Source organism: Pristiophorus japonicus, unplaced genomic scaffold (assembly GCF_044704955.1).
Source record: "Pristiophorus japonicus isolate sPriJap1 unplaced genomic scaffold, sPriJap1.hap1 HAP1_SCAFFOLD_676, whole genome shotgun sequence".
Classification (NCBI taxonomy): Eukaryota; Metazoa; Chordata; class Chondrichthyes; family Pristiophoridae; genus Pristiophorus; species Pristiophorus japonicus.
This window is the reverse complement of record NW_027254589.1, coordinates 117,655-131,289: the sequence shown is the minus strand read 5'-3', so window position 1 is coordinate 131,289 and position 13,635 is coordinate 117,655. Positions and strand designations below refer to the sequence as shown.

General features: G+C 46.4%; 1 protein-coding gene across 10 annotated transcripts in view; it reads right to left on the bottom strand.

Annotated features, from left to right (window-relative positions):
- The window catches only part of LOC139256021 (uncharacterized), a 172,728-nt gene that overhangs the window by 87,229 nt on the left and 71,864 nt on the right, over nt 1-13,635 (bottom strand). The window contains exon 1 of one of the 10 annotated variants that reach the window (XM_070874087.1): nt 8,764-8,878. The exons of 8 other annotated variants lie outside the window; for them this stretch is intronic. In XM_070874087.1, coding sequence (XP_070730188.1) covers nt 8,764-8,815 — 52 coding nt within the window. In that variant the 5' untranslated portion in view covers nt 8,816-8,878. Of the gene's footprint in view, nt 1-8,763; nt 8,879-13,635 lie in introns of those variants that run through there. One more of the 10 variants, XM_070874086.1, reaches the window with a different exon arrangement.

Below are 13,635 nucleotides of genomic sequence, written 5' to 3'. Positions count from 1 at the left end.
TATGGTAAAGAGCTGAGGCCCCAGTCCCGATCCCTGGGAAACACCACTTGTCACATCCTGCTAATCAGAGTACCTGTCACTGTCTCCTATCTCTCAACCAATGACAACACATGTCACTGAGTCCCCTTCAATTCCATGTCTTCTCATGTTTGATAATCTGTCAGGAACCTGATCTTTCTGGAAGTTCATGCAGACCACATCCATAGACACTCCCCGATCCACCATGCGAGTGAGCTCCTAAACACATTCAGCTCGATGAACCAGACATGACCTAGTCTTCACAGTCCGTGCTGGCTCTCTTTGATCAGCTCAGACTTGTCCGCGTGCTCGGTCACTCTGTCCTGGTGATCTATTCCAGCAACTTCCCCACAACTGACATTAAACTGACAGGGTCAGTAGTTACTTGCTTTCTGCCTCCTCCCTTCTTTAAATATGGAGCACCATTTGCAATTTTCCAGACCAAGGACTTAATTCCTGATTCTAGAAGACTCTGGAAAACTATGACAAACACATCTATAATTTCCTCAATGGTTTCTTTTAATATCCGGGGTGGAAACCAGCAGATTTGTCTCTCTTAAGTCCCAATATTTATACAATGACATTTTTTACATGCATTAATTCTCGTAAGTTCTTCGAAATAGATGCAAAGTTTCCATTGCCCAAGCCTGCCATGACCTTATTATCTATTATAGTCTCGTCTGCATCTGTCTTTATTGGGCCCACATTCCCCTTCAGCTGCTCCCTTTCTCTTAATATACTGAAACACTCATCCATGCCTTTGTTACCTCGAGACTTGACTATTCCAACGCACTCCTAGCCGGCCTCCACATTCTACCCTGTGTAAACTAGAGGTGATCCAAAAGTCAGCTGCCCTTTTCCTAACTCGCACCAAGTCCCACTCATCCATCACCCCTGTGCTCGCTGACTAACATTGGCTTCCAGTTAAGCAACCCCTCGATTTCAAGATTATACTTATTTTCAAATCCCTCCATGGCCTTGCCCCTCCCTATCTCTGTAATCTCCTGCAGCTCCACAACAACCCCCACCGCCCCCCAACCCGAGATGTTTTTGCTTCTCTAATTCTGCCCTCTTGAACATTCCTGATTATAATCGCTCCACATTTGGTGGCCGTGCCTTCTGTTGCCTGGGCCCCAAGCTCTGGAACTCCCTGCTAAACCTCTCCGCTTCTCTACCTCTCTTTCCTCCTTCAAGACACTGCTTAAGACATACCTCTTTGACCAAGCTTTTGATCACCTGCGCTAATTTCTGTTTATGCGGCTCGGTGTCAAATTTTGTATCTCATAATACTCCTGTGAAGCCCCTTGGGAAGTTTCACTATGTTTAAGGTGCTATATAAATAACAGTTGTTGTTGATAATTTTATCCCTCAATCAAAAACAGATTGTCTGGTCATTATCACATTGCTGTTTGTGGTAGCTTGCTGTGCGCAAATTGGCTGCCGTGTTTCCCACATTACAACAGTAACGACTGTTATGTATGTACCCCTTGGCAACGTGTATTACACCACCACCAGAGGGCCTACTTGTTGGGAGTCCCAAGGGATCCCAGCATTCCTTAGGAACATTGTATATAAGCAGGCCTCCCATACCATACCAACACTCTGGAGTTTAATTAAAGGAGCTCAGGTCACACTTACTCATTGCATACAGTACTCAGTTGTATCACTTTATTATGAGCACAACAATTGGCGACAAGATAATGAACAATCACGCAAAAATGCAAAGAACTGTTGGTATCCTGGAGAAACTCTCAGAAGGGGACGATTGGGAGGCCTCTGTGGAGCGACTCGACCAATACTTCGTGGCCAATGAGCTGGAAGGGGACGAGAATGCTGCCAAACAAAGGGCGACCCTCCTTACCATGTGTAGGGCAACAATCTATGGCCTCATGAAGAATCTTCTAGCTCCGGTGAAACCAACAACCAAATCCTATGAAGAACTGTGTATGCTGGTCCGGGAGCATCTTAATCCGAAGGAAAGCATTCTGATGGCAAGGTATCGGTTCTACGCGTGTCAATGGTCAGAAGGCCAGGAAGTGACGAGATACGTCGCCGAACTAAGGAGCCTTGCAGGACATTGCGAATTCGATGGATTCCTTGAGCAAATGCTAAGAGACTTTATTGTGCTTGACATTGGCCATGAGGTTATCCTTCGCAAACTATTGACTGTTGAAACACCGAATCTGAGCAAAGCCATAATGATAGCCCAGGCATTCATGTCCACCAGAGATAACACCAAACAAATTTTGCAGCATAAAGAGGTTTCGGCTGGTACTGAACACAAAGTAAAGTTGTTTTCAAGCAGGAATGCATATGGCAGAACGTACATGCCTGCAGCTACATGACCTCAGATGACCCAGAATCCGCCATCAATCGTTAATGCGAGGCAATTAACACCTTGTTGGCTCTGTGGAGGTGATCATCGAGCCCATCAATGCCACTTCAAACACTATGCGTGCAAAGGCTGTGGAACAATGGGACACCTCCAGCGAATGAGCAGACAAGCTACAAACCACCACTTTGCAGAGGAAGATCGATCCACTGTGGATCAGGCTGAACTAGAGACTCGAACCGAGGGGGCAGAAGTGTACGGGGTGCACACCTTCACCACGAAATGTCCACCGATCATGTTAAAAGTTGAACTGAACGGAATTCCAGTATCCATGGAACTGGACACAGGTGCGAGTCACTCTATCATGAGCAAAAAGACCTTCGACAGGCTGTGGTGCAACAAGGCACACAGGCCCAAGCTCAGTCCTATTCACACCAAGCTAAGAACTTACACCAAAGAGATGATCCCTGTTATTGGCAGCGCAGAAGTAAAAGTCTCCTATGATGGAGCAGTGCACAAACTACCACTAGAAGCAGGCTGGGAAAAGTCTGCTGGAACTGGGACGACATCCGAGTGCTTTCGTCCATCGACGACGCCTCATGTGCCCAGGATCTGAGTAGATTCCCGTCGTTGTTTGAGCTAGGCACTGGAAGTTTCTCGGGGGTTAAGATGCAGATCCACTTGGTTCCCGGTACACAGTCCATCCACCACAAGGCACGGCGGTGCCATATATGATGCGAGAGAAAGTGGAAATTGAGCTGGACAGGCTGCAGCAAGTAGGCATCATCATGCTGGTGGAGTTCAATGAGTGGGCCAGTCTGATTGTTCCAGTTCTCAAAGGCATCGGCACGGTCAGAATTTCTAGGGACTATAAAATAACGATTAACCGTTTTTCGCTACAGGAACAGTACCCGCTACCCAAGGCAGATGACCTATTTGCGACCCTGGCTGGAGGAAAGACGTTCTCCAAGTTGGAGGTGACCTTAGCCTACATGACGCAGGAGCTGGCGGAATCTTCGAAATGCCTCACCTGCAACAACATGCACAAAGGTCTGTTCATCAACAACAGATGCCCGTTTGGGATTCGTTCGGTCGAGGCAATTTTCCAATGGAACATGGAGAGCCTGCTAAAGTCGGTTCCGTGCATCGTAGTCTTCCAGGATGACATACTGGTCACAGGTCGGGACACCATCGAACACTTGCAGAACCTGGAAGAGGTTCTAAGTCGGCTAGATCACGTGGGACTCAGGTTGAAATGCTCGAAGTGTGTTTTCCTGGCATCAGGGGTCGAGTTCTTAGGACGAAGAATTGCGGCAGGCGGCATCAGACCCACCGACACCAAGACGGAAGCCATCAAGAATGCGCCGAGACCACAGAATGTGATGGAACTGTGGTCATTCCTGGGACTCCTCAACCATTTTGGTAATTTCTTACCTGGGTTAAGCACCTTGCTAGATCCCGACATGTGCTACTGCACAAGGGAGACGACTGGTTATGGGGGAAATCACAAGACGCTGCTTTTGAGAAAGACAGAAATCTGTCATGTTCCAACAAACTGCTTGTTCTGTATAACCTATGTAAACTATTAGTGCTAGCTTGCGATGCGTCATCATACGGGGTCGGGTGTGTTACAACATTCAAGAGGGAGTTAGATATGGCCCTTATGGCTAAAGGGATCAAGGGGTATGGAGAGAAAGCAGAAAAGGGGTACTGAGATGAATGATCAGCCATGATCTTATTGAATGGTGGTACAGGCTCGAAGGGCCGAATGGCCTACTCCTTCACCTATTTTCTATGTTTCTATGTAATGAATCGGGAACATTGCAACCGATCGCCTATGCATCCGAGAGTTTGTCCAAGGTCAAAAGGGCTTACAATATGATTGAAATAGAAGCTCTGGCGTGCGTTTATGGGGTGAAAAAATGCACCAGTATCTGTTTGGTCTCAAGTTTGAACTTCAAACTGACCATAAGCCCCACATATCGCTATTCTCAGAGAACAAAGGGATTAACACCAATGCCTCGGCCCTCATCCAAAGCTGGGCACTCACGCTGTCTGCATACAACTATGTCATCCGCCACAGACCAGGCACAGAGAACTGCGCTGATGCTCTCAGTTGGCTACCATTGCCCACCACCGGGGTGGAAATGGCACAGCCTGCAGACTTCCTCTTGGTGATGGATGCATTCGAAAATGAAAAGTCACCCATCACGGCCCGCCAAAGCCAGGATTCTTTACTGTCCCTGGTAAAAAACTGTGTCCTCTATGGGAGCTAGTCCAGCGTCCCAGCGGAGATGCATGAAGAGATCAAACCATTCCAGTGCCACAAAGGCGAAATGTCCATACAGGCGAATGGTCTTTTGTGGGGTAATCGCGTGGTTTTGTCGAAGAAAGGCAGGGAAACATTCATACATGACCAACACAGTATCCACCCAGGCATAGTAATGATGAAAGCCATAGCCAGATCCCATGTGTGGTGGCCCGGCTTAGAGTCTTGCGTGCCCCAATGCAACACTTGCTCTCAACTGAGCAATGCAGCCAGAGAGGCACCGCTAAAGTTTGTGGTCATGGTCTCGGATCCACGTTGACTTTGTGGGCCCATTCCTAGGCAAAATGTTCTTGGTTGTTGTGGATGCTTATTCAAAATGGATTGAATGTGTAATAATGTCTGTAAGCATGTCCACTGCCACTATCGACAGCCTATGAGCCATGGCCTGCCTGATGGGCCTCATATGTTTGCCACACACAGCCTGCCTGATGTCCTCATCAGCGACAATGGGCCGTGTTTCACCAGTGCTGAATTCAAGGAAATCATGACCCGTAATAGGATCAAGCACATCACATCTGCCCCGTTCAAGCCCACATCCAATGGCCAGGCAGAACCGGCAGTCCAAACTATCAAGCAAAGCTTGAAACGTATGTCCGAAGGTTCCCTGCAGACCCGCATGTCCCGAGTCCTGCTCAGCTATTGCACCAGACCTCACTCGCTCCCCGGGGTTCCCCCAGCCGAGCTGCTCATGAAAAGGGCATTCAAAAAAAGGCTCTCTCTTGTCCGCCCTGATCTCCATGATCACGTCGAGGGCAGGCGGCATCAACAAAGCATGTACCATGATCGCGCAAACTTGTCACACGACATTGAAGTCAATGACGCTGTATTTGTACTCCACTATGGACATGGTCCAAAATGGCTTGCTGGCAAAGAAAGGAGTAGCGTGTTTCGGGTCAAACTGGCCAATGGGCTAATGTGCAGAAAGCATTTGGACCAAACCAAATTGCGAGTCACAAACAGCCATAAGCAACCCGAAGAGGACACCACCAACTTCAACCCTCCAACACACACAAGTGGCAACCGATATCACGGTTGACTATGAAGCTGAACTCACCATCCCCAGCACCCCAGTGAAGAGCCAATCAACTCACCCACACCTGTATTTGTACCGAGAGAATAGACAAGGGAGCGAAAAGCCCCAGATCGTCTCTCCCTGTAAATAAGTGTACTATTGACTTTGGGAGGGAGTGATGTTATGTTTTTTATAACCCTTGGCAACCTGTATCACACCAACAGCAGAGGGCCTACCTGTTGGAGTCCCAAGGGATCCCAACATCCCTTGGCAGCACTGTAGATAAGCAGGCCTCCCATGCTGTACCAACACTCTGGAGTTTAATTAAGGGAGCTAAGGTCACACTTCTCATTGCATACAGTATTCTTTATTATGAGCATAACAACTACATTCTAAAAATCCTTAATTGGCTGTAAAGCACTTTTGCAATTCTGGTGGCTGTGAAAGGCGCTATTTGGAACATGCAACATGGAAACAGGCAGTACATGCACAACCAATCTGTGATTATCCTCCGCTCAAGCAGTACAGTCCTAATCCCATGTGCCTGCCTTTTTCCAATATCCCTGTATTTTCCTTATGTTCATTCACCCATCTAACTGAATCGTAAATGCTGACATGGTCTCTACTTCAGCATGGGCTAGTCCACACTGCGGTATGTGTGTGCACTAGGTCCGTGCAGCAGAGCTGGTCTCCAGTCGTCTTGGTTAATCCTAGCTCTGTCAAGCCCGTGTGGTGGCTGGTGCGCAATGGCCACCACGTTAAAAAAATCACGCACAGGCATCTTCCACCCTTCAAGATGTAGTTCGGGATCTGGAATATTAGGTCCTTCATTGAAACACCTGTGAACTCATCCTTTTTTGGGTGGAAGAAGTCATCCTCACTTCGAGGGACTGCCTATGATGGTTGTTGATAACTTTGTAGAATTCACCAATATTTCGCAAAGATTCCTTGTACCTTTCCCCTGCAAAGAAGAAAAATTCCTTTCTGGACTTTTAAAATGGAAGGAAAAACTTTGGGACACAAATGAGTTTAAAGGGGCAGACGAGGCATGCAGGGGGAAAAAAAAAGGGGATGCATTCATGGAGCCACCCCCCCCCCCCCCCCCCCCACACCCCACCAGTGTTTGGACTCATAGGAAAGGGAATTTAATTTGGAACTAGAAGAACATTTTGGTATCCTAGGAAATACTCTGAGGAAGATACCTAAGAGCTTTACAGTTTAAGATCTCTAAAGGAACATTTTTGCAACAGGCTGCCAGAACAGAGGATGGGACTTCACTCAGGAATTGGGTATTGGAGCGAATTCAATCTATCTGGGAGAATGAGTTGATTGATAACTAACAAGAACTGTGAGACATAAAAATTTGCTCCCTAGTGACAATAAACGCACCAAGAGCTATCAGGCTAATCACCAGAGACCATTAGTGGTATGCAAATAGACCTATAGAAATCACGGGCCCAGCCCAACGGCCCAAGAGTTTAAACACTGCTTCAACAATGCCAACCGGTGATTTTCCACATTAACACATCATAATCAAATTACTGCTGAACGAGCCCGACAAATTCTGACAAAGAAGAGAGCTCAAAACTAATGAGCAGCTCCCTTGAAACAAAGAGCTGGGCCAGATTTGGTGGGAGATAAGGAAGCCTTTTGGGGGTATATCTATTCCCAGTTTTACAAGGAAAAACATCAGCAGCCGGAGGTAGGGAGTGAAGAAATGGAGTAGTGGAGAAAACTGCAAGAAATCATCAAGAATAGACCGAGCGGGTCAACAGCAAGAGGCCCACGAAACAGAAAGTTGTCAACAACCAAATTGACAACCCAGGCCACCACAACCAGCGAAATAACCAACCAAAACCAACTCAGCAAAAACCGAAGAATCAACATTTATTCCCACTCTACAATTTAATTCTGAATGACCAACGGGTGAGAAATTACCTAAAAGGAATAACTAAAACTATTCCGAACCAAAGAAAGTGGGTACTTACCCCATACATCCAAAACACAACTTACCGCTCAACGGACTCACCCCAACTGAAGACTACGCAGTCCGAAGTCCTCTCTCCCGTCCGGGGTACGGCTCGCCTTGAAGGCCATGTGCAGTGAACCCCGAAACCGCGATTTACTGGCAACTGTCAAAAGGCATTGGTGAGCATAGCCCCTGAATCCCCAGAGCTATAACTTAGTTAGGGGAATTCGGAGGGGGAGGCTGGGATAACTTGAGTAAATGTATCTTCATTCTCCTCTTTACCCCATTTAGCATTTAAGCTGTATTCTTTTTCTCACAGGCTGTATGTTGACAATTTATTCAATGTGTTGTACCCCTCAGTGTGTATTGGTATTGTGTGTTATTAAAGATGTGTCTTTTACTTCCTTTTAAACACAATAAAGCCATACCTGCTTCCTACCTTGAAACCGATGGTCTGTCCAAGTCTGTCACAGTCCCTTCATAATTCCAGAGTCGAGAACCAAGGGTGTGGGAGCGATTCGGAACCACTCATATAAGGTCAGAAGGGAAAGCTGACCCCCCCTGAAAACCACCCCTTACAACTTCTGCTGTTCGCTTTGATAGTCATCACCAGTATTTTTTTTCTGTATTCCTTTATGCAGATCTTACTTTCTTTGTATCCCTTTGTTGCTTTATTTCCACGTTGCCTTGCATTTGTGTCAGCCTCTGCTTTTAGTATAATACTGTCTCTTACCTCACAGGAGGGGCCAGCCTACTGATAGCTCACCCAACGCCTGTTCTTCACAAGTGAATCTGAACAATACATCGTGGATGGCTTCTCAGCCTGGAAGAGCAGTTGATCCTATTGGTCTCCACACCCCAGCAGTCACACACACAGACCAGGAGTGGGATAACTGGGCAGTGTGGCTCAGTGTCACATCTTACCGGGTATTTGTCCACTGAACCATGAGAAATCCCAACATATCTCAATTCTTAAACATAAATATCTGACTGCAAAATACCCGACTCACACCACCCGGCCACAATCGCGAAATCAAACTCAGAAATGTGATCATATGAAACCAAACCCAGGTTGGGTGACCCCACTCTGGGCATTTACTTACCCACTGCGACACAGAGGGTCAGAGTCACGGCTGTGAGCCTCGGGCCAAACATTTCAAATTAATTATTTTTAAAAGATGAAATTCCTGTTCATTCACACACTGTATAATATGTTACCGTCGATGTTTCAGAGATAGCTGATTGTCACTGAACTTCCTTACAGGGTTCTCACAGCTCAAGTACAAACCACATAAAGAGGAACGAATAACAAGAGCAAGTGGGCTGTCCTCTGGAAAAACATATTCACACTTAAAGAAAAAGAAACACTGCATTCAAAAGAGATTGGTACAAACTAGTTATATAGCGACTTTCACGACTACCAGACATCTCAAAGCGCTTTACAACCAATGAAGTACTTTTGGAGTGGAGGCACTGCTGTGTTGTAGGAAATGCGGCATCAATTTGTGCACAGCAAGCTCCCACAAACAGCAATGTGATAATGACCAGATAATCTGTTTTTATTATGCTGATTGAGGGCTAAATATTGGCCAGGACACTGGGGATAACTTCCCTGCTCTTATTTGAAATGCCGCCATGGGAGCTTATACATCCACCTGAGAGAGCAGACGGTTTGTCTCGGTTTGTCTCATCTGAAAGACAGCACCTCTGACAGTGCAGCACTCCCTCAGCACTACACTAGAGTGTCAGCCTAGATCTATGTTCTCAAGTTCCTGGAGTGGGACTTGAACCCACAACATTCTGACTCAGAGGTGAGAGAGCGAGCCACTGAGCCACAGCTGACATTTACAAACAAGCAGCGAAACTAGTTTGTAATAATCGCTTTTGAATGCAGTGTTTCCCGTTCAAGTCGAGAAGCACAGTATGGGCCAGGCTGAGTGGACCGGTGGGTCTATTCCTGTCCAGAATTTTCAAATGTTCTTAAAATATCACTAGAAATGGAACATTTGAGAAATCCGCTCATTGGAGCTGAAAATCTGCATCCCTTCTGGCACATTCCTGCAGTAACTCCGGTGGACCTTTGGTAAAAAGGCCACAAGTTGGGCCTGGGCCCTGGATACCCAGGTCCTGCCCTTACGTTGGTGAATCTGCTGGGTCTGGTAAGGGGTGAGGCCTCTGCCCGGCCCAAACAGGCCAGCGACGTAGGAGGTGGTGAAGCGAGGGACTCCCAACACTGAGAATTCCGGCATTCCCAGCCTCTCACTCACCAGGCATACCACAGGCGGCCGGAACCAGTGGACCAGACAAAGTGAGGCCAGGAGTACCAGCTTCTTCGAAGGTGGACGTGGGGCCGGGAGAACAAGGCTGGTCAGGTGTGGTTCAGTGGGTCACTCTCTCACCTCCAGATCAGAAGGTTGTGAGTTCAAGTCCCGCTCCGCACACCTCAACACTGCACTCCAGTGCAGTACTGAAGGAGTGCTGCGGTGTTGGAGGTGCCATCATTCAGATGACACTGGAACTGACGTCCTGGGGGTAACATTTGCTAATGCAGTTCAGGAGTGTTTAAACTAATATGGCAAGGGGATGGGAACCTTTGCAGCGAGAAAGGGCGAAGTAATATGGAGTCAGAAACAGATGGTAGAAAGGTAAAAAGCAATAGTGGAAGGCCGAGTAAACAAAGGCAAGAAACAAAAAGGGCCACACTACATCATAATTCTAAAAGGACAAAGGGTGTTAAAAAAACAAGCCTGAAGGCTTTGTGTCTTAATGTAAGGAGTATCCGTAATAAGGTGGACGAATTAACTGTGCAAATAGATGTTAACAGATATGATGTGATTGGGATTACAGAGACGTGGCTCCAGGATCATCAGGGCTGGGAACTCAACATCCAAGGGTATTCAACATTCAGGAAGGATAGAATAAAAGGAAAAGTAGGTGGGGTAGCATTGCTGGTTAAAGAGGAGATTAATGCAATAGTTAGGAAGGACATTAGCTTGGATGATGTGGAATCTATATGGGTAGAGCTGCAGAACACCAAAGGGCAAAAAATGTTAATGGGAGGTGTGTACAGACCTCCAACAGTAGTAGTGATGTTGGGGAGGGCATCAAACAGGAAATTAGGGGTGCATGCAATAAAGGTGCAGCAGTTATCTTGGGTGACTTTAATATGCATATAGATTGGCTTAACCAAACTGGAAGCAATACGGTGGAGGAGGATTTCCTGGAGTGCATAAGGGATGGTTTTCGAGACCAATATGTTGAGGAACCAACTAGGGGGGAGGCCATCTTAGACTGGGTGTTGTGTAATGAGAGAGGATTAATTAGCAATCTCGTTGTGTGAGGCCCCTTGGGGAAGACTGACCATAATATAATGGAATTCTGCATTAGGATGGAGAATGAAACAGTTAATTCAGAGACCATGGTCCAGAACTTAAAGAAGGGTAACTTTGAAGGTATGAGACGTGAATTGGCTAGGATAGATTGGCGAATGATACTGAAGGGGTTGACTGTGGATGGGCAATGACAGACATTTAGAGACCGCATGGATAAACTACAACAATTGTACATTCCTGTCTGGCGTAAAAATAAAAAAGGAAAGGTGGCTCAAACCGTGGCTATCAAGGGAAATCAGGGATAGTATTAAAGCCAAGGAAGTGGCATACAAATTGGCCATAAATAGCAGCGAACCCGGGGCCTGGGAGAAATTTAGAACTCAGCAGAGGAGGACAAAGGGTTTGATTAGGGCAGGGAAAATAGAGTACAAGAGGAAGCTTGCAGGGAATATTAAGACGGACTGCAAAAGCTTCGATAGATATGTAAAGAGAAAAAGGTTAGTAAAGACAACGTAGGTCCCCTGCAGTCAGAATCAGGGGAAGTCATAACGGGGAACAAAGAAATGGCAGACCAATTGAACAAGTACTTTGGTTCGGTATTCACTAAGGAGGACACAAACAACCTTCATGATATAAAAGGGGTCAGAGGGTCTAGTAAGAAGGAGGAACTGATGGAAATCCTTATTCGTCAGGAAATTGTGTTGGAGAAATTGATGGGATTGAAGGCTGATAAATCCCCAGGGCCTGATGGTCTGCATCCCAGAGTACTTGGAAATAGCGGATGCATTGACAGCCATTTTCCAACATTCCATAGAGTCTGGATCAGTTCCTATGGAGTGGAGGGGAACCAATGTAACCCCACTTTTTAAAAAAGGAGGGAGAGAGAAAACAGGGAATTATAGACCGGTCAGCCTGACATCGGTAGTGGGTAAAATGATGGAATCAATTATTAAGGATGTCATAGCAGCGCATTTGGAAAGAGATGACATGATAGGTCCAAGTCAGCATGGATTTGTGAAAGGGAAATCATGCTTGACAAATCTTCTGGAATTTTTTGAGGATGTTTCCAATACACAAGGGAGAACCAGTTGATGTGGTGTATCTGGACTTTCAGAAGGCTTTCGACAAGGTCCCACACAAGAGATTAATGTGCAAAGTTAAAGCACATGGGATTGGGGGTAGTGTGTTGACGTGGATTGAGAACTGGTTGGCAGATAGGAAGCAAAGAGTAGGAGTAAATGGGTACTTTTCAGAATGACAGGCAGTGACTAGTGGAGTACCGCAAGGTTCTGTGCTGGGGCCCCAGCTGTTTACATTGTACATTAATGATTTAGACGAGGGGATTAAATGTAGTATCTCCAAATTTGCGGATGACACTAAGTTGGGTGGCAGTGTGAGCTGCGAGGAGGATGCTATTAGGCTGCAGAGTGACTTGGATAGGTTAGGTGAGTGGGAAAATGCATGGCAGATGAAATATAATGTGGATAAATGTGAGATTATCCACTTTGGTGGTAAAAACAGAGAGACAGACTATTATCTGAATGGTGGCAGATTAGGAAAAGGGGCGGTGCAACGAGACCTGGGTGTCATGGTACATCAGTCATTGAAGGTTGGCATGCTGGTACAGCAGGCGGTTAAGAAAGCAAATGGCATGTTGGCCTTCATAGCGAGAGGATTTGAGTACAGGGGCAGGGAGGTGTTACTACAGTTGTACAGGGCCTTGGTGAGGCCACACCTGGAGTATTGTGTACAGTTTTGGTCTCCTATCTTGAGGAAGGACATTCTTGCTAATGAGGGAGTGCAGCGAAGGTTCAACAGACTGATTCCCGGGATATCAAGAAAGACTGGATCAACTGGGCTTGTATTCACTGGAGTTCAGAAGAATGAGAGGGGATCTCATAGAAACGTTTAAAATTCTGACGGGTTTAGACAGGTTAGATGCAGGAAGAATGTTCCCGATGTTGGGGAAGTCTAGAACCAGGGGTCACAGTCTAAGGATAAGGGGTAAGCCATTTAGGACCGAGATGAGGAGAAACTTCTTCACCCAGAGAGTGGTGAACCTGTGGAATTCACTACTACAGAAAGTTGTTGAGACCAATTCACGAAAAAAATATTCAAAAAGGAGTTAGATGTCGTCCTTACTACTGGGGGGATCAAGGGGTATAGCGAGAAAGCAGGAATGGGGTACTGAAGTTGCATGTTCAGCCATGAACTCATTGAATGGTGGTGTAGGCTCGAAGGGCCGAATGACCTACTCCTGCCTATTTTCTATGTTTCTAGGTTTCTATTAACCGAGGCCTTGTCTTCCCTCTCAGGTGGATGTAAAAGATCCTACGGCACTAATCAAAGAACAGTGCAGTTCTCCCCAGAGTCCTGGCTAAGATTTATCTCTCAACCAACATGACTAAAACTGATTGTCTGGTCATTATCGCATGCTGCTAGTGGGATCTTGCTGTGTGCATATTGGTTGCTGCGTTTCCTATGTTACAACAGTGACTACACTTCAAAATTACTTCATTGTCTGTAAAGCGTGTTAGGAAGTCCTGCGGTTGTGAAAGGTCGGTAGAAATGCAAGTCTTTCTTTCGTTATTGGTTCCTTACGCTGGTAGCTGTGGGTTCCTGATACTTCCCCTTCTCTTGCTG